Source organism: Aquarana catesbeiana, linkage group LG02 (assembly GCF_042186555.1).
Source record: "Aquarana catesbeiana isolate 2022-GZ linkage group LG02, ASM4218655v1, whole genome shotgun sequence".
Taxonomy (NCBI): Eukaryota; Metazoa; Chordata; class Amphibia; order Anura; family Ranidae; genus Aquarana; species Aquarana catesbeiana.
Genome location: NC_133325.1, coordinates 440049406 through 440074084, shown reverse-complemented (window position 1 = coordinate 440074084; position 24679 = coordinate 440049406). Strand labels below are relative to the sequence as shown.

General features: G+C 40.7%; 1 protein-coding gene across 1 annotated transcript in view; it reads right to left on the bottom strand.

Annotated features, from left to right (window-relative positions):
* Window positions 1-24679, bottom strand: part of GRIK3 (glutamate ionotropic receptor kainate type subunit 3) — a 929711-nt gene that overhangs the window by 351205 nt on the left and 553827 nt on the right. Inside the window, exons 6-7 of the mRNA XM_073615535.1 lie at window positions 17501-17674; window positions 1438-1581 (exon numbers count right to left, since the gene is read on the bottom strand). Of these exons, the coding sequence (XP_073471636.1) occupies window positions 1438-1581; window positions 17501-17674 (318 nt within the window). The remainder of the gene's footprint in view (window positions 1-1437; window positions 1582-17500; window positions 17675-24679) is intronic.

Sequence of the window (24679 nt, the reverse complement as noted above, 5' to 3'; positions counted from 1 at the left end):
CACACTAGTTGAGAAAGGCAGCACTAGGGGATAGTTAAACAACAACTCAACAGAAGCACTCACTCTTTATGTCCTTAAAACATGGGATAAAGTTGTCTGGTAAGGGATTGATTACAACTCTGACTTATTCACTTGTGTATGTAAACTACAACTTTTTCTGTAAACAGGCTTTTTACAACAAAGGGCCAAAGGTAATCATGTGAAAAGAAGCAATATTTCATTTGTAAGTGATACATTTTTTTTTTTAGAAAAAATATATACGAAAGTATATAACCCAGAGCGACACTCACATTATTTCTTTCCTTGAACACCAGGCAGATATTAAAAATACATCAAATTATTCTACCTACCAATAAAAAAATAATTAAAACAATTTTAAATGTATTTAGTATAAATGCTGGAATTTAACTCGATTGTAGCCTCTTGTAATTCCCTACAAAGCAGTGCTGGGCCGGTGAGGTTCAGTACTTTGGCTAAATTAAATGTCCTGTATTCACATATGCTGTCAAGAAACATCCTGACGGGAGAACATCTCTGTTACTGCTCCTCACTGTCCAGTCACAGGCTGATGGTAAAAATGGCACCTAGCTGTTTTATGTCATTGTATCGAAGAACAGTCAGGTCATCATCCTGGCTTCTCAGTCTGGCAGAGCTGTACAATTCTCAGGCTCATAATCAAAATTTCTTGAACGGCTCCAATATTTGCATTTCAACTTTGTTTTTAACTGTTTGTCAGGAGTTCAACATCAACATATCCTAATTGAAAAAAGACTCCAGTACTATTCATGACCTCTGGGCAAAATCCTACTGCAGTTTTTGGATAAACAACAACCCTGTCTGTGTTAAAACACTGTTCTTCCATCTCCATGATTCTAACAGTCCCTGAGTTACAGAATCAATGTGCATTCAGCATGTCAGTGTGGCTCGTTTTCTTATTCTGCATGCCACCATAGGTAGATTAGCAATTCAAAAAATGAAACTTGACATTCTTTTATTCCCTACCTATATGAATCTTCCATGCAACCAATAAACTGCACTCTACATATAGCAAGTATATAATCTGCAGCATCATCAGAAAACATTTACTTCTGGGGGTACCAAGATTTAAGTAACCAAATTTTATCAAATCCCCAGAGAGAAGCCATAGCCCAGATGCCAATATCTAGTTAGCTAATTGAATAGAAAAAAAGACTTGGACCTCATCCAAAAAGATACAGAGAGATACAGAAAACTTTACAATTTTACTTAATATGTCTCTTCGTTATGGCTGTTATAGTCCATTATTTTAGGATACTGGGGAATTCCCCAGTAATTACTTAATATATCTCTAGTTAGTTGCATTTTTGGCTGGATCTGGTATTGTTGATCTAATAGAGTTTCTATTTGATCTACATTGTCCTTTTTTTTAATATGAAATATTAATGCTATATTACCTACCTCTTTGATGAAGTTCATAAAGCGATTTCCAAATCTCCAAGCTTTGTGTCGATGACACTGCAATGAGTTGACTGTCATCTGAGGGGCCCTCTGGTAGCAGACAGACACAATATGGACTGCATCGTATGTCAGAGCAGCATCTGTCTAAAATAAAGGGCAACAGCATTGAAATTGGGAAGAATCTCACAAGGTTATCATTAATGCTACAGTGTAGAAAGACATTTTAGACAATTGTGTGCTTCTAATCAAAATCTGGTGAAAAGTTTTCTCAGAAGAGAAGAGGCTGTTTCAGCTGCATGGGTGAGATTGCAACGCCATATTTATTCCCAAGGTTTTGGAATGTGAGGTCAAATAAGTTTGTAAAATTGTAATGGTCGGGTATTAACCAATCCTATAGTTTCCACTGTCCTGATAATAATATATCTATTATTTTACTTATTAAAGCAGTATTTTTAAATTAGGTGGATCTTTTGTCTCCATTTATCAGGGAGTGCCCTGGATGAACATTGTAAGACAACAGATCATTTGGCAGCAGGTCATTGTGATTTATAGGGATCCACATCTCTGGATAACATGATTCATGTTCGATGTCCATGGGGTGCACCATTGTTTTCTTTTTCTTTTTAAATAAAAAAACTTTTTTTATGGTGTGGGTGTTTTATTTACTTGCACCCTGTACTCACTCCCCTTGGGAGGTGGAAATCTTAGGTTCCTCTTATTCTAAAGGGGATTTCCAGATTCTGATAACCCCCCCCCCCTTCCTAAAATACCCACATCACTTTTGGTGGACAAGATGTCCCCTTTTCCCCATCAACTTGGAGACAAGGTGCCTTGCAAGGCACAGTCCTAAACTCCTTGCAAGTTGCCTCCCCAAAACTGAAGGCATGTGGTCTGGTATAGTCCCTGGGATGCATACTCACTGTTCTCCCTTTTCAGGCCACTGATTCTGCATGCCTTTTTTTAAGGGCAGTACATACAAAAAAACTGTTGGAAGGTTCAATGTACATTAAAACCAGACCCTTTGTTACTCATTCCAAAAGAAATATGAAAAAAAAAAATACTCACACTATCAAAAAGTAATTTATTGAAAACAAAATAAACTGTATCTCCTATAAACCAAATAAAAAGGAGCACCACTCACATACTCCTGTCAGATGTACCAACTGGTTCAAACACTGGGTGCTGGGTCATTGATAAGAGCATGTCAAGCCTGGCCATATAGTAAGAAATGTTTCTCAGGACTGCACACTATTATAGCGAATCACAAAATGGCTTCAGCTGGCTTCCCACTTATCAGGAAAGCCCCTCAAATATGTTTCACCTGTGTAGGGCTTAAAGCGATATTAAAGTCTTGTTATTTTTTTTAAATTACAATCATGTTATACTTACCTGCTCTGTGCAGCAGTTTTGCCTGGATCCTTCTCTGTTTGGGTCCCATGCCAGCACTCCTGGCCCCTCTCTCCTTCCAGGTCCCTCCTGATCTGAGGCTCTGTGTGTCCATTCACACAAAGAGCCACAATTCAGTCCCACCCCTTCCGTCTCCTGATTGGCTCACTGGCTGTGATTGACAGCAGCGAGAGCCAATGGCTCCCGCTGTTGCTAAAAGCCTATTTAGGAGTGCAAGTCCCTGGAGAACCAAGGCTCCCATGGACATCACTGGATCGAGATGGGGCTCAGGTAAGTATTAGGGGGCTGGGGAGCTGCTGCACACAGAAGGTTTTTACCTTCATGGTGTATGAAGGTAAAAAAAAAACTTGTGCCTTTACAACCACTTTAATCACAGAGCTTTGGTTTGCAGTCCTGGGAAACATTTGTGGCTAAATAATGTCTCCTGATGTAAATCCAACAACATCAAGCCATCCAGAGATGTACTTTCTTTTAATCCCAGTGATCTACCACCTTCCATAGCTGCCCTTCTCTTATTCTCATCATAAAAGACAGATCCCTGGCTGGCTGCTGTATGTCTAAAAGCTGGCTGGGGATTCTGAATGACACCATTTACTAAATATTGCCATAATCATATTTGGTTAATGATGCCATTCAGGATCCCCAGCTTGTTTGTTTATAAACACCAGGCAGCCAGGATCTGTTACTTAGCGGTAGTAGTGCTAGTGCTGTTACATGACAGATCCCCAGCTGGTTTGTTTACAGCAGAAGCCAGCTGGGGATGTTTCATTTAGTTCTGGTGTTTCTACCACCCCGAAATGGCAAATCCCTGGATGCTGTTTGTAAACAAAATGTGCCACTTTTAAAGGACTTTATCACACTGATCCCTAACTGTACATTCAGCTTTAAGGCATCTTTCAAGCATGTTATTTGAGGGATCTGTGTATTTTCAGTGTAGTCTTGTAAGCCATGTTTAACCACTTCAGCCCTGGAAGATTTGGCTGCTCAATGACCAGGCCATTTTTTGCAATACGGCACTGCGTCGCTTTAACTGACAATTGCGCGGTCGTGCAATGCTGTATTCAAACAAAATCGATCCCCTTTTTTTCCCAGAAATAGAGCTTTTTTTTGGTAGTATTTGATCACCTCTGCGGTTTTTATTTTTTGCGCTATAAGAAAAGAAGAGTGACAATTTTGCAAAAAAACACAATGGGTTTGATTTACGAAAGGAAAATACACTTTGCACTGCAATGCACTTGCAATGCAATGAAGTGCAGTCGCTGTAGATCTGAGGGGAAGACCTAAAATGAGGGGAAGCTCTGCTAATTTTATCATCCAATCATGTGCAAGCTAAAATGCTGTTTTTTTATTTTCCTTGCATGCCCCCCTCAGATCTACAGCGACTGCAGTTTCAAGTGTACTTGTAGTGTAAAGTGGATTTAGTAAATAACCCCCAATATCTTTTACTTTTCCCCTCAGTTTAGGCCAATATGTATTCTTCTACATATTTTTGGTAAAAAAATTGTAATAAGCATATATTCATTGGTTTGCGCAAAAGTTATAGCGTCTACAAAATAGGAGATAGATTTATGGCATTTTTATTATTTTTTTTACTAGTAATGGTGTCGATCTGCGATTTTTATTGAGACTGCGATATTGTGGCAGACAAATTGGACACTTTTGACACATTTTTTGGGACCATTGACAATTATACAGCGATCAGTGCTATAAAAATGCACTGATAACTGTATAAATGTCACTGGCAGGGAAGGGGTTAACACTAGTGGGCGAACAAGGGGTTAACTGTGTTCCCTAGGTGTGTTCTAACTGTAGGGGGGATGGGACTGTCTAGGAGGAGAGAAAGATCAGTGTTCATACTTAGTATGAACACATGATCTGTCTCTACTCCCCTGAAAGAACCAGGATGTGTGTGTTTACACACACACATCCTGGTTCTCGCTCTGTCATGAGCAATCGCGGGTGCCCGGTGGTCATCGCGCCCGCCGGGCACTCACATCGGTTCCGGTCACACGCAACGTGCGTGCATGACCCTTGTGGTCAAAAGGGAAAGCGAATAAGGTAATGTCAATTTGCCCAGCCAAGCTAACCTGCCACAGTAAAACTGCGGTGGCTGGTCCAGAAGTGGTTAAAGACCCTCTTCTACTTGAACTGTGTTTACATATTTTTTTCTGCATTTGTGCATTTTTTTTTTTTTTTTTGCATAACTCACTTATGGTAGTGCCCAGCTACTAATATTATCTTGCAAATAAACTTTAAAAAAGCCCTCAAAAAATGCAAGATTTGGCTCCAATAGACTTCAATAACTTTGGTGTTTGAGGACTTCTTGTTGGGTTCACCAAACCATCTGTAAACTGGGCTTTTCTTTTTTTTTTAACTGTAAGGTAGAACTTTGTGAATCCAGCTATATATGATATATTTTTGCTGTGTTATCTTGGTATATAGAAAGGATGTGAGTCTTCTGATTGTCAGTAATTGACTACACTCTTAACTTCATTTTTCAAGCTTCAATTGATTACAGCTATGTTTTTTTTTTTTTTTAAACAGAGCAAACCTAACAAAACCTTGTTCCCAGAGCAGCAATATAAAAGATTTTTTTAATTTTCAAATTTTCTTAACAAATCGTTTGGTAATAGAATGTGATCGGGTGCTATTTTTAATGCTGGCACTTGTTTATAGGCCTAATTATAAATTTTAGTAAATTCAGTAGGTTTAATAAAATAACTGTTGTATTATGTGTTAAAATATCTCCTTTTGAAGATTATAATCCTATTAGTTGAAGTAGTTGAAATTCACCAGAGGTTGGTCTTTTTAAAAAATAAGCTTAACTGTTGAAAGAAATAATCTAAAAGGAAACCATATTAGCATCAGTGTGAGTACCATTGGTGAACTCACTCCAGAATTGCCTCAGTACACTGGCCCAATGACCTGGAACCTTTGAGGCTGCCAATGTATCATCCTCTATGTGTGTTTGTGTCCTCGTTACTGCTAGAGCAGATGATAAACAGCACTGGAGGCTAGAGGCATCTGGACTCTGAAGAGGTTGTAAGTGATTGAGGCATAACCCAATGCTTGCAATGATACAACCACAGGCTACACAAGGAAAATTACATGTTTGAAATTCTCCCAGCAGCAAGCAGAAACTTTGAAAAAAAATAATAAGGTCACAAAGCAACAAAGGTGATGGAGAGCCTGAACGAAATGTGGTAAAGTAAAGTGAAGATAAAAAAAAGACAAAAAATGGATTGTACTGAAGGAACAGATATATATTAGAGTTAATGTCCCAGAATTTGAACAACCAGTCAAAGTGTAATTCTTTAGATAAAAAAGGAACCTTTACTTTTGCTATAATCTACTTAGGTAACTCTAGTTTTCATACATCCGCTCTGATGTCATGGTAGTAAAAGACTATTTTCTAACTTTCAGATCATGTTAACGTAAACCTATCATGGACAGAGGACAGAGGCATGGGAACTTCATTTTCTGACCTCCTTCTGAATTTCAATTTTTTTTTAGCTGTTATTCTAATCCACTAGCTCCAATTCTGTTCCTAGGCAATGACCCTGAACAAGTATGCAGTTTTGGAAGGGTCAGCATAACAGCCAGCAGCTACTATTTTTTGTAAGATTAGAGTCTTAATGACAGTCTCCTTGTTTTTGTCAAGCATTTCCTTTAAGATTGAGAGCATGACTGCCTAATTTACTAAATCTGGAGAGATGTAAACATATTTAACCTTAATAGGAAACAGAATCTGGTTTTATTGCCATAGTCAACACTAATTTACCTTCTTCTGTGCACTTTTTATATGTGAAACCCAATGTTTTAAACGTGAATAAGACATCTTGTTTGAGTTAGGGTAGTTTAGTGCAATTTTTAACTTTTTAACTGACAATCCCTACCTCCCATTTTTCACCCAGGTGGCTGGACCATTTTTGCCATTTATGTCGTTTTCCACTATTTTTCACACAGATCTTAGTAAAAATCACAAACCATATATATTTAGAAATCATAAGTCCTGTAAAATTTAAAGATGGTGTTACTGATTGTTACATGCCATGATAGTTGCACAAATGTTTATCATACCACACAATTTTCAATTGAAAAAAGCACTAAAATCATTATTATTGCACATGAAACAACTTAAAAAATTATTGCTAAATCTTAAAATATACAACTGTATTAATGTTAATAAATCACTAATATTTGTAAAATTTAACCAGTTCAGCTGTAGGGTATTTTTTTTAAATATTTGCACACATGTAAAAATCTTCATTTTGGCAATAAAATTACTTTAACCCCCAGAACATTATATATTTTCTGAAAGCAGAGGCCCTGTAGAATAAAAGGATGATAGATGCAAATTTTCATGTCACATGATATTTTTCAACTGTTTATTAATTGCCAATGTTTAGGCTCCATGCACACTGGGCTTAAAAAAAATGCCTGTTCTCTTGGCAGTAAAAAAACGCTCATATAGGCATTTTTTGTACAAAGTTTAAATGAGTTAAGGAGAGTTTTACGTTTTTTTTGCCGGTATGTTCCAATCAGAAACGCAAACCAAAAGGGGTTTTTTTTTGCCCCTAAACATTGAGCTTAAAATATGCCTGTAATCCTCCTAATGTGCATGGACACATAAGATAACATTGAGCTTTTTCTATAGGCAGAACACAAAACTCCTGTAGAAGCAGCATTTTTTAAGCCTTATGCCGTGTACACACGAGCGGACTTTACAGCAGACTTTGCCCGGCGAACTTTTCAACGTACTTTACGACAGACTTTCTGAATGAATGGACTTGCCTACACACAATCCACCAAAGTCCGTAGAATTCGTACTTGATGAGGAAGTTCATAGCCAGTAGTCAATAGCTCCCCTAGCGTGGCTTTTTGTCCGTCAAACTAGCATACAGACAAGTGGACTTTTCGACTGGACTCGATTTCGACGGATTGATTTAAAACATGTTTCAAATCTAAGTCCGTCCAACTTTTGAGAAAACAAAGTCCGCTGGAGCCCACACACGATTGAATTGTCCAACGAAATCCCGTCCGCCGTAAAGTCCACTCGTGTGTACGCGGCATTAGGAAAAAAAATTAATTTTAGTGCAAACACACACAATATAATACCCATTTTTTTGGTAAAATCTAAAAGATGTAGTTGCATCAAGTAAATAGATACAAAACATGCCAAGTCTTAAAATTGTGCACGCCCGTGATATAGAAAAAAACTATGGTGCCCAAAAATTTCCATACATGACGCTTTAACCACTTCAAAACCTGGCCTATTTCTTACTTACAAGTTAGAATCAGTATTTTTTGCTAGAATTAATGAATTACTTAGAACCCCCAAACATTATATATATCCTTTTAGCAGAAACCCTAGAGAATAAAAAGGATGTCATTGCAATATTTTATGTCACAATATATGGTAGACCTTCCGCGCTACCCCCAACTGTGATAAACCAATGTGGAATTTAAATTAGTGAAACTCTATTTTAAAAATGCATAAAAAACACACAAAATCGCAAATATACGAAACATAAATAACCCTGAGTGCTGCAACCTAAAAACCTTGAACATGAGGTTTTGTACAGTGTAAAGAAAAAAGTTCAGTGCGCTACTCGAATTAAAACCAAATAGCAATGTGAATATAAAGAAATGAAAAAAATTATAGTTCATATGGAAAATGATGGTATCATAAACTGGAGGTGTGATTCCTCTTTAAGTCTTCAGTAAATCTTCTATGGATCTTCTAAGACAATGCAGAAATAGGAAAAGGGGGATGCTTACCAGATTTGATGGATCCCCACCACAGATATCATGCGAGCCTGAACAAAACTCCTCTCTGGGTCAGGAACAGCTGGTCTTTGAATAGAGACAGACTTCCCTCCACCCCTGGTAGTTGAAATTTCAGAGGCGGCAATCAGGAACACTCTCCTCTATTAGCTGCTCCAGCAAGACCACTCGTAGCAGGAAATGGTATATTTTAAAAGAAAAAGAGGTGCTTCATTGTGCAGTAGTTTAAAATGCTTTAATCCATGAATGGACAACTGACATCAAAGCATTGACAGGGTAAAACACCGTTGCAGTTAAAAAACACAGCCGATGCTGAAGGCGATCAGCTGAGAGTGTGGTGACGTCAGGTCCCCTGGCTCCACCCTGACGTCAGCCTGACGTCAGCCTCTGAAATTTCAACTACCAGGCGTGGAGGGAAGTCTGTCTCTACTCAAAGACCAGCTGTTCCTGACCCCGAGAGGAGTTTTGTTCAGGCTCGCATGATCTCTGTGGTGGGGATCCATCAAATCTGGTAAGCAGCCCCCTTTTCCTATTTCTGCATTGTCTTAGAAGATCCATAGAAGATTTACTGAAGACTTAAAGAGGAATCACACCTCCGGTTTATGATACCATCATTTTCCATATGAACTATAATTTTTTCATTTCTTTATATTCACATTACTATTTGGTTTTAATTTGAGTAGCGCACTCAATATTTTATGTCACACTGTATTTGCGCAGTGGTCTTTCAAATGCAATTTGTTTGGAAAAAATACACTTCAACAAATTTAAAAAAACAGTAGCCCAAAAAAAAGTTAGCCCAATTTTTTGTAAAATGTGAAAGATGATGTTATGCAGAGCAAATAGATACCTAACATGTCACGCTTTAAAATTGCGTACACTTGTGGAATGGCGACAAACTACGGTACTTGAAGATCTCCATAAGCGATGCTTTAAAACATTTTAACGGTTTAAAGTTATGGAGGAGGTATTGAGCTAGAATTATTGCTCTCACCTCTCACTCTAATGATTGCGGAGATACCGCACATGTGTGGTTTGAACACTGTTTGCATTTGGAGGCGTGACTTACATGTGCGTTTGTTTTGGAGCTTGAGCACGGAGGGATGGGGCGCTTATTATTATTGATTTTTTTTAAAAATTTTTACACTGTCCCTTTAAAAAAAAAGATTCTATTTACTTTTATTGCTTTCACAAGGAATGTAAACAATGTGACCATAATAGGTAGTGACAGGTACTCTTTATGGAGGGATCTGGGGTCTAAAAGACCCCAAACCCCTCCTCTGCACTTAAAAAGTATTCAAAACGCCAAGATCGGTGCTTTTGAATACTATGGTTTTTTAAAACCTTTACCCTCGACTTCCTGTTCCGGCGCCTCATGTAGCGGGAGTGAGAGACAGCGGCTCCGGCAAGGACTGCATAAAAAACCAGCTCCTGTCCGCCAGACACCCCTCCCGTTCCACCTACTGAGCCCCGCATGTCCCCCGCTATTCTGCCGATGGAACGATGGAAGCACAGAGCTCTCAGGCAGCGGCACACCAGGCATCTCAAACCCATCAGTACATTTTGGAAAAACTCGATTACCTGGAAAATCGTTCACGTCGTAACAATCTCAGGATTATAGGCCTTCCAGAAGCTTATAATTCGAGCTCACTGACAGAATTTTGTAACACTCGCATCCCTGCGGCTCTCGGCATTACCACTCCCTGTATTGTGGAAAGAGCCCACTGAGTGGGAGCCCCTTTTAATGACAGACGCTCCCCCCAAGCAATAATGGTTCAATATCTGAACTACTCGGATAGATTCGTCATCTTAAAATCATTCAGAAATGCCAATTCCTTTCAATTGGAGGGCCATAAGCTACTGATTTTTGCTGATTATTCGCAAGAAATTTCCTGCAAACGCAAAGCCTTCCAACCTATCTGCTCAGCTCTCCACCTCAAGGGAGTAAAATTCACTCTGGCGTACCCAGCTATACTACGCCTCACTAACCAGGCAGGGGAGACAAAATCTTTCTCACACCCAGAAGACGCAGCCTCTTATCTTCAGGCGCATCTGCATATCCCGTAGGAGCTCTCTCCCATGGATACTAGCCGATGCCCTGCAGGCCCCAGGGATAAACGCAGTCCTCGCAAAGATACCCCAAAAAGAATTCGCTACTCAAATAATCCAGGAACCCCAAAACACGGATGAAGAGTTCCATACATGATCTATGAGCCAAAGCTCTTTCCCAACACCCTGGCCTTCCAGGAGGTTTTTATGGTCAACACAATTGTGTGGCTGTTCAGTTTATCCTATCGTTTTACTCTTTTGATTAATTAATGATTACTATTTGCCTTGACTTGTTTTTTTTTTTCCTATCCAAACGACAGCCTTCCGGAGACGTGCGACATGATTCCGATCTGTATTGAAGGGCTTCGCTAGGTGACTTACCAATACCTAATCACCCCACGATTCAGCAACTGGCGGACGCACACTGGCATAGTACTCAAGTCCCCTTCTCCCATAATGCTGTCCTATGGTGTTTGCTACATGAGGAAAAAAGCAAAGTCTCTGCTTCCCATATATTGTGAGTTTTATATTGGTTATACCCTATCTGTTTTTACAAATTTTTTTATCACACTTACATTTCCCCTTCACCTAGCCTGGTGCACGTACCCACCCCCTCCTCCCTCCTCCTTCCCTCTCTCTCCCATTACACAGGCCGTACAGTTACCTGTTAGGATTACTACCAATTGTCACACATTCTACACTAGGCCAGCCCTATCACCATTTGACGCCATGAAAATTGTTTTATGGAATCTCAAAGGACGTCGGCCCCCTAACAAATGCATGGCTATACTCCGACACCTAAAACAGCTAAAAACAGACATAGCACTCCTCCAAGAGACCCACCTCCCATCGGCTGACTTCTGGCGAATGCGTAAACTGTGGGTGGGGCAAACCCACGGTTCAGCTACCACTAACGGAAAAGCAGGAGTTCTGATCCTATTCATAAATGCCTTTCCTGTGAAGTTGTATCCTCTAACCACGACGTGGAGGGACGCCTCCTTACCTTACACCTCCAACTCTCCTCCAAAGACCTCATACTCACTAATATCTATGCGCCCAACTCCCCCACAAAATCTTTTTTCCAGGCCGTCGCCACGCACTTAGCCCCTTACCTACAATACCCCCTCTTGCTAGGAGGCGGCTTTAACACAGCAATGAACACCCAAGAAGACAAACGCAGGGGCAACCCCACCACACAACTCACGTCTCAACCCACCACAACCCTTCTAAACTCCTTTGCAGCAGCCCTCCAGCTTATCGATCCCTGGCGTCTATCACACCCGGAAGGCAGGGAATACTCCTTCTACTCACCCCCCCACCACACACTATCTAGAATAGACTATTTACTATGCAACTCAGCACTGCTCACAAAAACTTCAGAGACTCTAATTCATGACATTGCTATTTCCGACCATGCTCCAGTGTACATATCATTATGCAATTTCAACCCTCCACCCACCACAAAAACTTGGCGCTTCCCCCAATTCCTGGCCCATAACACCAATCTCCAGAAAACCCTGCATGAGACATGGATGGAGTACACTTCAACCAATGCCCCGCATTGCTCAGCCCCAAACCTGTTCTGGGATGCAGGCAAAACCATATTACGAGGCAGGATTATTGCCTTTGCCACTCAATACAAACGAAAGGTCCTCACAAGCTTTTGGGAAGCCAGTGGCTGCCTACAACATGCCCAGGCTCAACTATCCACTAACAATACCCCCTCCAACCGTGAGTCTTGGTGCATGGCCAAAACAAACTTTGATCAATGGGCGGCAGCCCACTGATCAAAATACCATAAATTTGGTAATAAGCCAGGGAAATTACTAGCGAGGCTATGCAAAGGTGCACATGTTCCTACACACATAACCTCCTTGAAAGACACACAAGGAATATTATGCTCCTCTCCCACCGATATCAGCTCCATTCTAGAACAGTACTATAACACCTTATACAGCCCAGACCCCTCCGACCCCAACGCTGCTCAGGAATTCCTTAAGAAAGTTCCACTCCCTCATATTGGTCCGACTCTTCTGACCCAACTCAGCTCCCCAATCACCGAACAGGAAATTAAAAAAACTATTTCCTGCTTTGCCAACGGGAAAGCCCCAGGCCCAGATGGGCACACACCTGAGTTCTTCAAACTTATGTCCCGCATGCTTGTTCCCACCTTGGCAAAGGTCTACCAGTCCATCCTCCAAGGCGGGGACTACTTACCATCCGCCTACCAAGCCCACATCAAGTTGATAGCCAAAAAAGGAAAGGATCCTTCAGAACCCAGCTCCTACAGGCCCATATCACTACTGAATCTAGACTCTAAAATCCTCTCCAAAATCATAGCCAACAGACTGGCCAAAATCATGCCAATCCTTATCCACCCAGCGCAAGCTGGCTTCACCCAAGGCTGATCCGCGTCCTCTAACATACGCAAAGTTCTCACGGTACTCGAACATGCCAGATCCAATACCAATGACGATATAGCCATAATTTCCCTAGACGTGGAGAAAGCCTTTGATGATGTCAGCTTCTCCTGGCTGTCTTCAGTACTACAACATTTTGGCTTATCGGGTCCCTTCTTCCACCTAATCGAGACCATGTACGCCGCCCCTACTGCAAACATTGTAGATACAGGCCTCATCTCTAAAACCGTAAAATTATTCAAGGGCACCAGACTGGGATGTCCCCTCTCCCCATTGCTCTTTAATTTAGCCCTCAAACCTCTCTCACGATACTTCCTCTCCATCCCTCCCTACACGGTGTGCGTATAGGCCAACAGGAACTTCGTTTAGCCCTTTTTGCAGAAGACATACTCATCTTTTCCTCCAAATCAGCCTCTGACATGCTTTTTATCCAGGATGTTTTTACAATGTTTAAAACTCTCTCGGGGCTACGTATTAATTTTGCCAAAAGCGAGATCCTCCCTTTGTTTCACTTTAGAACCCCTCCCTGGGCTTCCTCCTCCATCTTCTCGGTAGCAAAAATTCACATTACCTATCTAGGAATAAAGATGTTGGTAAGATGATGGTAAGACTCCTTTGTTATATAACCTAAATTTCATGCCACTAATTTTTAAAATAGTATCCGAATTGGAGACTGATGGATCTCCCCATCTTGCTCTTCGGAAGGTGCCATCTGTTTAAAATGGTCACCTTTGCCAGACTCCTATATCCCCTCCAGACAATACCCTTATTACTATGTCACAAAGATATACAAACCTTACACAAAGCCTTATCACTTTTTCTCTGTCAGAGATGACGCCCCCGTATTTCATTAAACAAACTAGTCCTCCCGAAGAGCAAGGGGGAGCCAACCTTCCCAATATTAGAGTATATATCTTATCTTGTCTTCTGAGAATATGCCTGGACTGGATATCAAATACCTCTAGGTACTCCAACCATGAGCTGGAATCCCAACTGGCTGCCCCATACTGCTTACCGGCTCTCCTTCACTGTAAACTATGGTCCACCCCTCCTCACCTCCGCCAAATCCTGCTGTTTAGAGACACAATGATAGCCTAGCGTGAGGTCACATGCAAATTGAACCTTTATCCATGGGTCTCCAAACACCTTCCAATCCAAGAGAATCCACCCTTCACGTCTACCACATCTCCCTAAGGTCTCAAACTCTGGGCTCACCAAAAACTGAAACACTTTGCCCAATTATTCGACTTGCATACGGGACATGCCAAACCGGTCTCCCAAACCTTGGACCACTACGAGCTTCCACTACACCACTTTTTGCTCATCCATCAAGCTGTTCAACATGTCTCTAGGGTGTGCCCAAACAAAATCCAACGCGTTCAGACTTCTAGTCTGGATACTTTACTGAAACGTCAACAATTTAAAACCTCTGATATCTACAAACCTCTTAACACACGTCTCAGTAAACTATTACTGGCAACATCTGTCGCATCTTGGAACTCTGACCTTAATTCTCCAGAAGCAGTGAGTCGCATCATAAGTGGATACAACGCTACCTGCTCCTATGTAACCAATGAATTCTGGAGAGAGCAACAGTTCAAAATAATGCACTGTGCCTACATCCCGGCCTTGCCACCTACTGAACAATCTCACAAACACCTCTGCCCCCTGTGCAGCCTGGAGAAACCTACTCTGCTTCATAGACTTTGGCTCTGCCCTCATATCTCCTCCTTCTAGAAACAAGTGGAATACCTTGCACTACAGGTCACGGGACACCCCCCAGGAAGGACATTTTTCCCTTGCTTTTTGGTTACCTGACATCCCCTTCAACAAAAGACCCAAATACTCAGCAAGAAACCAGTCAACACAATATAGCTTGGTTATCGACATGTTTCATGTCAGCCAGACGTGCAATACTCAAAAAATGGTCCTCCCCCAGCCCCTTGTCAATCCACGATGTAATAAACGATCTCACATCTTTGCTATATAAAGAAAACCTCGATGCATACCTATTCAGACGTAATCCTTCACCTCGCTTTAAACGCAAATGGGCATCTTTCATCGCTACAACACTACCAACGTCACACATATCTGGTTCCCTATCCCCCTCTTCAACTTCTCCTGGAACCTTCCTTCTTCCTGCTGGTCTACACTCTCCTTAAGTCCTGGATAAGAAATGCATAAACTTGTGCCTGAATCGATCATCACCCACACCTTTTATATCTTAACCCTCCCAGCTACTTACTTCAATGGGTGTTGCCTCACCTTCTCAACGTCTTTACCTCTCGTACCACCCCAGGTCATCTCCACCCTCTTCTCTCTACTCCACTTATCTATTGACCGTCAGCAATAGAGGCTCTCCGACTACTTACCATTAAACCATAGCCCACATAATTACTATGATGTAATGCTGAAAAAATATATATCTATGTACCTCTTTTAGCCTGGGATCCATCCATAGTCTCCAAATCATGAACCCTTCTACTCCCAAACCCCTGGCTACGTGCTCTCTAAATCGCAATGGGCCATATCCAGTCCTTACCAGATCACAGTCTTGGTGCTTTCGCATTCCCCCCAAGAGGTATAACATCGGAACCCTCATACCGCTTGCCTCTCTTTTTCTCTATCTCTGGTGTGGGGCCGAAGAAGGGCGATGCTGAAGGGTCTGAATGTTGTCACCCCCCCTCCGTATTTGCACCAGTGACTTTAGCTCCTATGTTACTCAACCCTTTACATAAATATAGTTATATGTATTTTCTGTGTTGACACTTGTTAAGCTTCTTCAGTACCCCGCCTGCCTGTGGAATTTAAGTCTACCAATACTTGGTCCTACCTGACTCTTCAGGTCATACCTAAACAAGTTCATTTTGTCTGCTGTTGGAAAAAAAACAATAAAGTGTTTAAAAAAAAAAACCTTTACCCTCAACTTCTTTAGCAAGGCAGTGGTCATCTTGGAGGTATGTTTAGGGTCATTATCAAATTGGAATACTGCCCCGCAGCCCAGTCTCTGAAGGGAGGGGATTATGCTCTCCTTCAGTATGTCACAGTACATGTTGGCTTTCATGGTTCCCCTCAATGAACTGTAGCTCCCCAGTGCCGGCAGCACTCATGCAGCCCCAGACCATGACACTCCCACCACCATGCTTGACCGTAGGCAGGACACACTTGTCTTTGTCCTCCTCACCTGGTTGCCGCCACACACGATTGACACCATCTGAACCAAATATGTTTATCTTGGTCTCATCAGTCCACAGGACATGGTTCCAGTAATCCATGTCCTTAGTCTGCTTGTCTTCAGCAAAATGTTTGCAGGCTTTCTTGTGCATCATCTTTAGAAGAGGCTTCCTTCTGGGATGACAGCCACGCAGACAAATTTGATGCAGTGTGTGGCGTATGGTCTGTGCACTGACAGGCTGACCCCCCACCCCTTCAACCTCTGCAGCAATGCTGACAGAACTCATATGTCTATTTCCCAAAGACAACCACTGGATATGATGCTGAGCATGTGCACTCAACTTCTTTGGTCGATCATGGCAAGGCCTGTTTTGAGTGGAACCTTTCCTGTTTAACCGCTGTATGGTCTTGGCCCCCATGCTGCAGCTCAGTTTCAGGCTCTTGGCAATCTTCTTATAGATTAGGCCATCTTTATGTAGAGCAACAGTTATTTTTTTCAGATCCTCAGAGAGTTCTTTGCCATGAGGTGCCATGTTTAACTTCCAGTGACCAGTATGAGAGAGTGAGAGCGATAACACCAAATTTAACACACCTTCTCCCCATTCACACCTGAGACACTTACGAGTCACATGGCACATTTGAGGGAAAATGGCCAATTGGCTTAGGGGTGTACTCACTTTTGTTGCCAGCGGTTTAGACATTAATGGCTGTGTGTTGAGTTATTTTGAGGGGACAGCAAATTTACACTGTTATACAAGCTGTACACTCATTACTTTACATTGTAGCAAAATGCCATTTCTTCAGTGTTGTCACATGAAAAGATATAATAAATTATTTACAAAAATGTGAGGGGTGTACTCACTTTTGTGAGATACTGTATGTGGTAGCATAGTAATGGACTATATGTTGTGGCCAGCATTTCTGTTTTTTACTGGTCAGTCAAGCCCCCCCCCCAAGTACTGTAAGTGAGCTTTCCCTGACATCTTGTAGTCTAGGTTCTTGCTAACCATACTTATGAGGCCCAATCTTTCCCCTACTGCTGCTGCCAATTTGAAAAGAGCTATGCAGGAGATGGCTGATTCATAGCTGTAGCTTGTCTCTATTGTGAGCACCTTCTCCATGTTTGCCAAACTAATATAAAAGCGATATCGAAAGTTCCACTGTAAATGCTTAATATAAAACTTGGTCATCTGTACATGAACAAGATCATTACTCTGGAATCGTACCGTCATCACTCCATCTAATAGTCCAGTCTCTGGCTTAGGAGGTGCTTGTAGACGTTCCATTGACCATTTATCTATGATAGTGGTAACATATGGGTTTTCCACATTTAGAATCCGGAATCCTGTAAGATTTACTCCAGAGTAACGATATGGCTCCAGGTCCAGAGCATAAAGATCCTAAAAAAGAAAATTGTATTTGTTACAGTACATTCAAATTAAAACTTTAAAAAAAAATCTAAAACCTGTATTTATACTCCTGTGGTCCTCCTTGGTCATCTGTCATGTGCCACTTCACTTCTTTCCCCATCAACTGGCTAGCTTCCATATCACACAACAAGATTAGATGTCATGGCCAAATAAGGACTTCAGATGTGTTGCTGTACCTTTAAAACTTTTTTTCTTGTTTTAGTTTTAAATGGAGCAAGGTAGGGTTAAAAACCCCTGTCAGTTTAAGACATACATCCGGTCCAGCTTAAACTAATGGTTTAATAGGGAGCTTGTTTATGTTAGAGGTATCTTTCAAAGTAAATTTTCCCCTTTACATTTTACCAGACAGGATGTCAGGGAAAATTGCTACAGGGAAACAGACAATAATAATAAGCTAACACAAAAAAGGGAATATTTTTTTAACAAACCCCTGGACAGCTGTTAAACCAGACAGCAGCTCAAATCTTTTCCCACGCTATCCAAAACAACAACAAAAAAAAACTTTTTGGAGCAATAGGGTCTATTTAGCGCTTTAAAAACTTTTACTTGTTCAGGTAAATAGTATTTTGAATCATGTCTTCAGTTATTCTTCACTGGATCTCCGCATTTATAAAGTGATTACATTAATCACATATACTTAATTTGAGGATACAATCTAAAGTATAGTTCCCTATGACCTTGATGCTGTTTTATGCCAGATCAATCATGTTGCTAACCAAAGATGTTTACTCATGGGTTTAGATGTACCTCTGTTCATTATAGTAAAAAATTAGATTAAAAAAAATGATGGTTTGTATTGGCTTCCACAGGGAATGCTTGAGTTTTATATCTTGTACATGTTATTTACTAGAGGCTATAAATCACGGACATTGTTGATCTTACATTGTGATTTCCTGATTAATTATGAATGGGATTTCAGGGTTAGTCAGTTAAAATCAAACATTTTTTATACATCAAATATATTTTTCACATATTTGTTTAATGTATTGGAAGTTATATACTACACTATATTCATTATATGGTAAAAAACAGTATATAGAGATAAAGATTCCAGGCTTATGGCAGTTCATAATGTATTCTGATTAACAGGAGCATTGGTTGCTTACAGGGGTTGTAAAGTCTTTTTTTTTTTAAATAACAAACATGTCATACTTACCTTCTCTGTGAAAGCATTTTCCACAGACTGGCCCCGCTCTTCCTCTTCTGGGGTCCATCCATGGTGCTCCTGGCTCCTCCCCGCATCAAGTGCCCCCACATAGAAGCGCTTTCCCAGGGGGCACTCATGCGAGAGCGCTCTTGTGTCCTGCTGCTGCATTCATTGACACAGACAGCAGGACTCGGCTCCCGCATTATTGGATTTGATTGACAGAGGCAGAAATCAATGGCTGCTGCTGCTATCAATCTATCCAATGAGGACCTGAGGCACCAGCTAGAGCTGGTGTGCTCATCCCTGTCACTGGAAAGCTTGGGCTCAGGTAAGTAAAAGGGGGGCTCTGGGGGGCTATTGCAGCACAGGAGGTTTTTCACCTTAATGCATAGAATGCATTAAGGTGAAAAACCTCAAGGGTTTACAACACCTTTAAGGTGATAATGTAATTAAATTGTCAAATAGGCAACATGTGATAGATACACAGTATTAAGCCTCACACTAGTTGACTTATTGGACTGCTACAAACAATCTATAATATGCAAACTGAACCTCTTACACATCAAGCTTTAACTATTCCTTAGTCCATATATTATATTTTTAAAAAATACCCATCTCCACAGGACAATTTAACAAAACAGATTTCAAACACTTTATACCGTATAAACATCAGCAGGTCATATAATGTTGGCCTCCATTTGCATGAAAGAGTATATGTTCAAAATATTTACTTTTTGTATGCACCACTTTATTAAGCTCAGTCTGATACAACAAAAAAAACAAAATATTATTTTAATAGTTATCGAGTTCTGGTGATGAAACTTGAACAGGATTTCAATTGTTAAGACATTTGAATTTGGTAATAAATGACTAAAAAGGAGGGCATATGTCTCAGGCAAGTCTTCACACTTTAGCTACACTGTAGGAATACTCTTTAGAAGCACTGGTACAGCAGTCACTAATACAGGGTTCTCTCCAAAGATATTGGATTCTGTTCTAGAATACACAAAAAATGTATTAGGATGGCAGTCAATGCTCCACAGATCCTGTAGGGCAGTGCCAGTCTTTACTACAAGCATAAACCTCATCATAGCAGTCTTCCCTATATCGGACCTGCCAAAGAGTGCTAAGTTCAAAGGATGTACTGTAACTATTATCTGAGAACATTCAGCACAGGCTTTAGTGTAACATTCACTCATAAATAGGAAAGTCTGTTCCAATATATTTAACATGTTCAATGATTTCAGAAGCATTATGCATTACTTAAACTTGAGAATGTTGCCTTTGTGCTTACTCAGTTAGATTGAAAGCTCAGACAGAGTTGTCTAATAATGGATGAATCACTGTTGCGATTCATTTGCTTTTGTGTCTAAATTTTGGTTTTAGCTATTGAATTCTGTAAATAACAGGCCTTTTACAACAAAGGAGATAGAAAAGCATGGAGCCCAAAGCTCCACCTGCCTGTTGGATTTGATGACTACATAATATTCATTAACTAAAAAAAAAAAACAAAAAAAAAAACAACAGACAATGGAAGTGATTCAATAAAGCATTTACAACACTATTCTTTTGTAAAGGCTAAATCAGAGATTTCTGAACCCAAATCTTAAAAGCTGTACAACAGCTTTCTTGCTAATTCGAACACATGAGAAAAATTCAGGTAGTTCTTATGTACGATGCTTTCAAATTATTCCTCCTAATTATTATCCTTCCCTACCACCCACCCACCTCTAACCCATCCTACCTTGTGAAAAGTTTTCTTTAGCTGTTAAAGCCAGTTATACTCACCTGAATCCCCTATTCAGGTCCCTCATTGACACAGTTTCCTCCTGCAGGGACCATTAATTCAGCACTGCACGTTGACCCTTGCTGGTTCCCTTCAGTCCCATCGTTCTGGCATCAGATCTGTTCTAGATCCTAAGGGGGCCCCTCAATTGGCCGGCTAATGGGAATTGTCCACATCACACAGGCAGTGATGTGGATAGTCAGAAGAAGGACCGATCCAGGAAGAACACAGAGAGGAGAATAGGGATAAGCCCAGTGTTTGGATTGACCATAAGGGTGTTCAGTGAGGAAGAATGTGACAGATTCCAGCAGTCAATGGTTGCCAAGAAAGTACCATATACTGGCACCCACCATGTCCCTACCAACCACCTATGTCACCAATGGGAGGTGAATGCAAGGTGGAGGCTTACCAAATAATTATGTCCCTCATTAAAGAGACATCAAAAAAGGCATTGTAAGTATGTACTGGCTCCATGGGACCTCCGGTTAATACGATTACGGCAGAGCAGTAGGTGTCAAAATGTAGCTCAGCAAATGCTGGGCATTGGGGCTCCATGTGCCGACCCCTCTGCTGCCAACTGAGTCTGGAGGAAGTAAAAAGGAGACATTGCTGGAAGTGGCAGCAGGGGAGTCGGCACATGGAGCCCCAATGCCCAGCGTTTGTTGAGATACATTGCGGCTCATACTGCTCTGCTGTAATCATAGTGAATGAACCATAGGTCCCATGGAGCCATACTTACAATGCCTTCTCTTTAATGAGGGTCATAAGTAATTATCTTGTAAGCCCCCACCTTGCCTTCACTGTGGTGATTCACTGGGATTTGGAAGTCTGTCCCTTCTGGGATACATCTTTACATTGTGTCAATAGATTATCAGTCATCTGGGATCTTTTCCTTTGCATGGGTATTTACACTTAATTTTGAGTTTATTCATTGTATTGTTCCACTTTCAGCACGTTTCCCAGGGTAAAGCCCACTCCACCATGCTATTTTTTGACACCTTCTTGCCCATAAGCCCATAAAATGGGTATTTCTAATTTGACAGGTTCAGCTTCCATTGATTTCAGTGGGTTTTGGGTTTGGCATGCAAACTCCTTCGCTGAACCCTACTCTACCCGAATCCATGTCAGTCTGACACATCCTTAGAGGAGATGGGGCAAGTGCTGCATGTTCAAGTGATTGCAGCTTAAGGTAAGTGCAAATGGAGATTTTGATTTCTTAACCCAGTGATCGGATCGAGGGGAGTAAGAAGGGACTACCTTTACACTGGGCTTTAATATAACCAATTATAATGTGCTTTCATCAAAGGGCCACACTGTATTGTACAAATGTGAATAGGACCTTAATGCTTCAGATGTCACTTGAACACATATTAATATGTGTTGTGAAGGACTATATTTAACTATCTTGAATATAAAAAAGTATGGTTGGATTAGAAGCATACATAGGTTGATCTAATTTGCATAAATCACCCTCTAGTGTAGAGTCCTACACCAGGGATCCACTGTCTCTTAATTATCAATTGATCTATATATACACTTTAGTGATCCTGCAAATTCTGCAGTAAAACAATATAGAAAGCTTACAGAACAAAATGCAATATGGTAAGAGAGCAAAAAAGAATAATACGTATTTCCGTTTTAATTATTTCATTACAAGAATGAGTATATTAGTTTCTTGAACCCACCTTTTACATTACTCCTGGATGCATTGTTCCTTTAAAGCAATTAAAATCAGAGTGTAATCTACCAAAATGCTGGCATACAATCAGCTATATAGGTTTGCCAGACAGAAAGTGAAAGGGTACCGCAAGAAATGAAACTTAATGCATCCTTTGGCTGAGATGGATGTCTGGCCATTGTGTTTAATCACACAAAGATCTGCTGTTTCAGGAAACCCGATGACTAGAAAAAGGATAGGAAACTGTTAACCTCTTCAGGACTCTTGGTGGTATTAAGAGTTCTTTCTATATTTTTCACCAAAGCAGGCTCATTGCAACTAAGGAGGTTGTAAAATTCAGGACATAAAACAAATAAACAAAAACATTTCAGCCCTGCCCTGTAAAAGACATGTAGTGGTAGAATGATGATCCAAGCAATGGTCTGTTTTGGAGCCTATACCAATCATTAGAAATAGTAGGACAAACGCAGACTTTTGTTTTGCCAGCCACAAAGATCAACTTTCATTACTATGGTGCCCCTTATGATGGTGTTAAAATTGAAACCACTTTGAAAACCCCTAATGGGATGTGACAATCAATTTAAGACCAACACTAATATATTTGTACTCGTTACCTGTTCAATGCATCTTCCACAGATTTTATGGGAGAGGGTTTTTCATTTAGATTATGGAAAACTCTGCAGGGGGACTGAGACGTTTCCTGCTACAGCACAAAAATCCCAAGACATAATATACACATATGTGGAATCATACTTTTGTACAACCTGCACAACTGTTGCATTTCAAGCAATCACAAGAGATCACATCTAACCACTTCAGCCCCAGAAGGTTTTACCCACTTCCCGACGAGGCCACTTTTTGCGATACAGCACTGCGTTGCTTTAACTGAAAATTGCTTGATCATGCGACGCTGTACTCAAATAAAATTCATGTACTTTTTTTCCCACAAATAGAGCTTTCTTTTGGTGGTATTTGATCACCTCTGCAGTTTTTATTTTTTGTGCTATAAACAAAAAAATGAGCAGCAATTTTTAATAAAAAACAATATTCCTTACTTTCTACTATAAAACATTCCCAATATTTTTTTTTTATCAAATTTCTTCATCAGTTTAGGCCAATATGTATTCTGCTACATATTTTTGGTAAAATACATCCCAATAAGAGTTTATTGATTGGTTTACGTAAAAGTTATCGCCTCTACAAACTATGGTTTAGGTTTATGGCATTTTTTTTCTTACTAGTAATGGCTGCGATCAGTGATTTTTATCGGGACTGCGACATTGTGGCAAGACATGTCTGACCCTAAGTGACACTTTTTGGGGACCAGTGACACCAATACAGTGATCAGTGCTAAAAAAAATGCACTGACCCATGTTTAAATGACACTGGCACGGAAGGGGTTAACACTAGGGGGCAATCAAGGGGTTAAGTGTGTCCTAGGGAGTCGCTTTCTAACTGTAGGAGGGGTTACACTGGAGGAAAACAGAGATCATGTTTCAGCTTAGCTGAAACAGAAGATCTCCCTTTTCCTCACTGACAGATCAGTGATGTGCCTTGTTTAAATAGGCACACCCTTGCTCTGTGTCTCCTGTGAACGATCGGTGGGTCACATCGGCCTTCAAGGCTGTCAGACCCGTTGATTGGCTCCCGTTGTGTCCAATCACAGCAGGAGCGGCGCTCTGGCGGTGCGCACACGCCCCCTACACCTCTGTGCACAAAATCTTGTACAGGTACATGATTTTGCACAGCCGGGCCACCCTGCTGCAGTATATGTACAGTGGGCAGTCTGGAAGTGGTTAAACATAACTGCCTTGACTAGACAGGTCCAAAAAGTTAACTGATGCTTTACGGCATACTAATGAGACTACATTTAGAAGCCATCATACTAAACAGCTTATGACACTAGCACACATCATGTGCTATGCATTGAATATCCTTGTCAGGTGAAAAGGTGATCTTTCCATCATAAACATTTTGGTAGCCCTTGTGTACTGGGTTCCTAAAAGAAGAGATGCCTGTTTGTTACATGTTAACAAGACCCTGTGTTCTGCATGTAGTCAATGGATGTAAAGGCTGTACTACAGAGCATGATGTGTTATAGTAATGCATCTACTTGATCTCTATATTCTCCTTGTCAGCTATTGATATTATGTTTACAGCTACCATATTTCTATTATGAATATTTTTCGTTTTCTTAGGGGGCAGAAGGGGATAAGCCTGTATTCCAGGAGTCATTTAACAGCCATTTGTTGAGTACCATCTGCCAGTGTTTGATTCACTGAACTGTATGCAACCTTGGTTTTTGGCAAAAACTTGCATTTTACAGAGCCAAATGTTGACACAAAGTACTGAGTGTTGACTTGG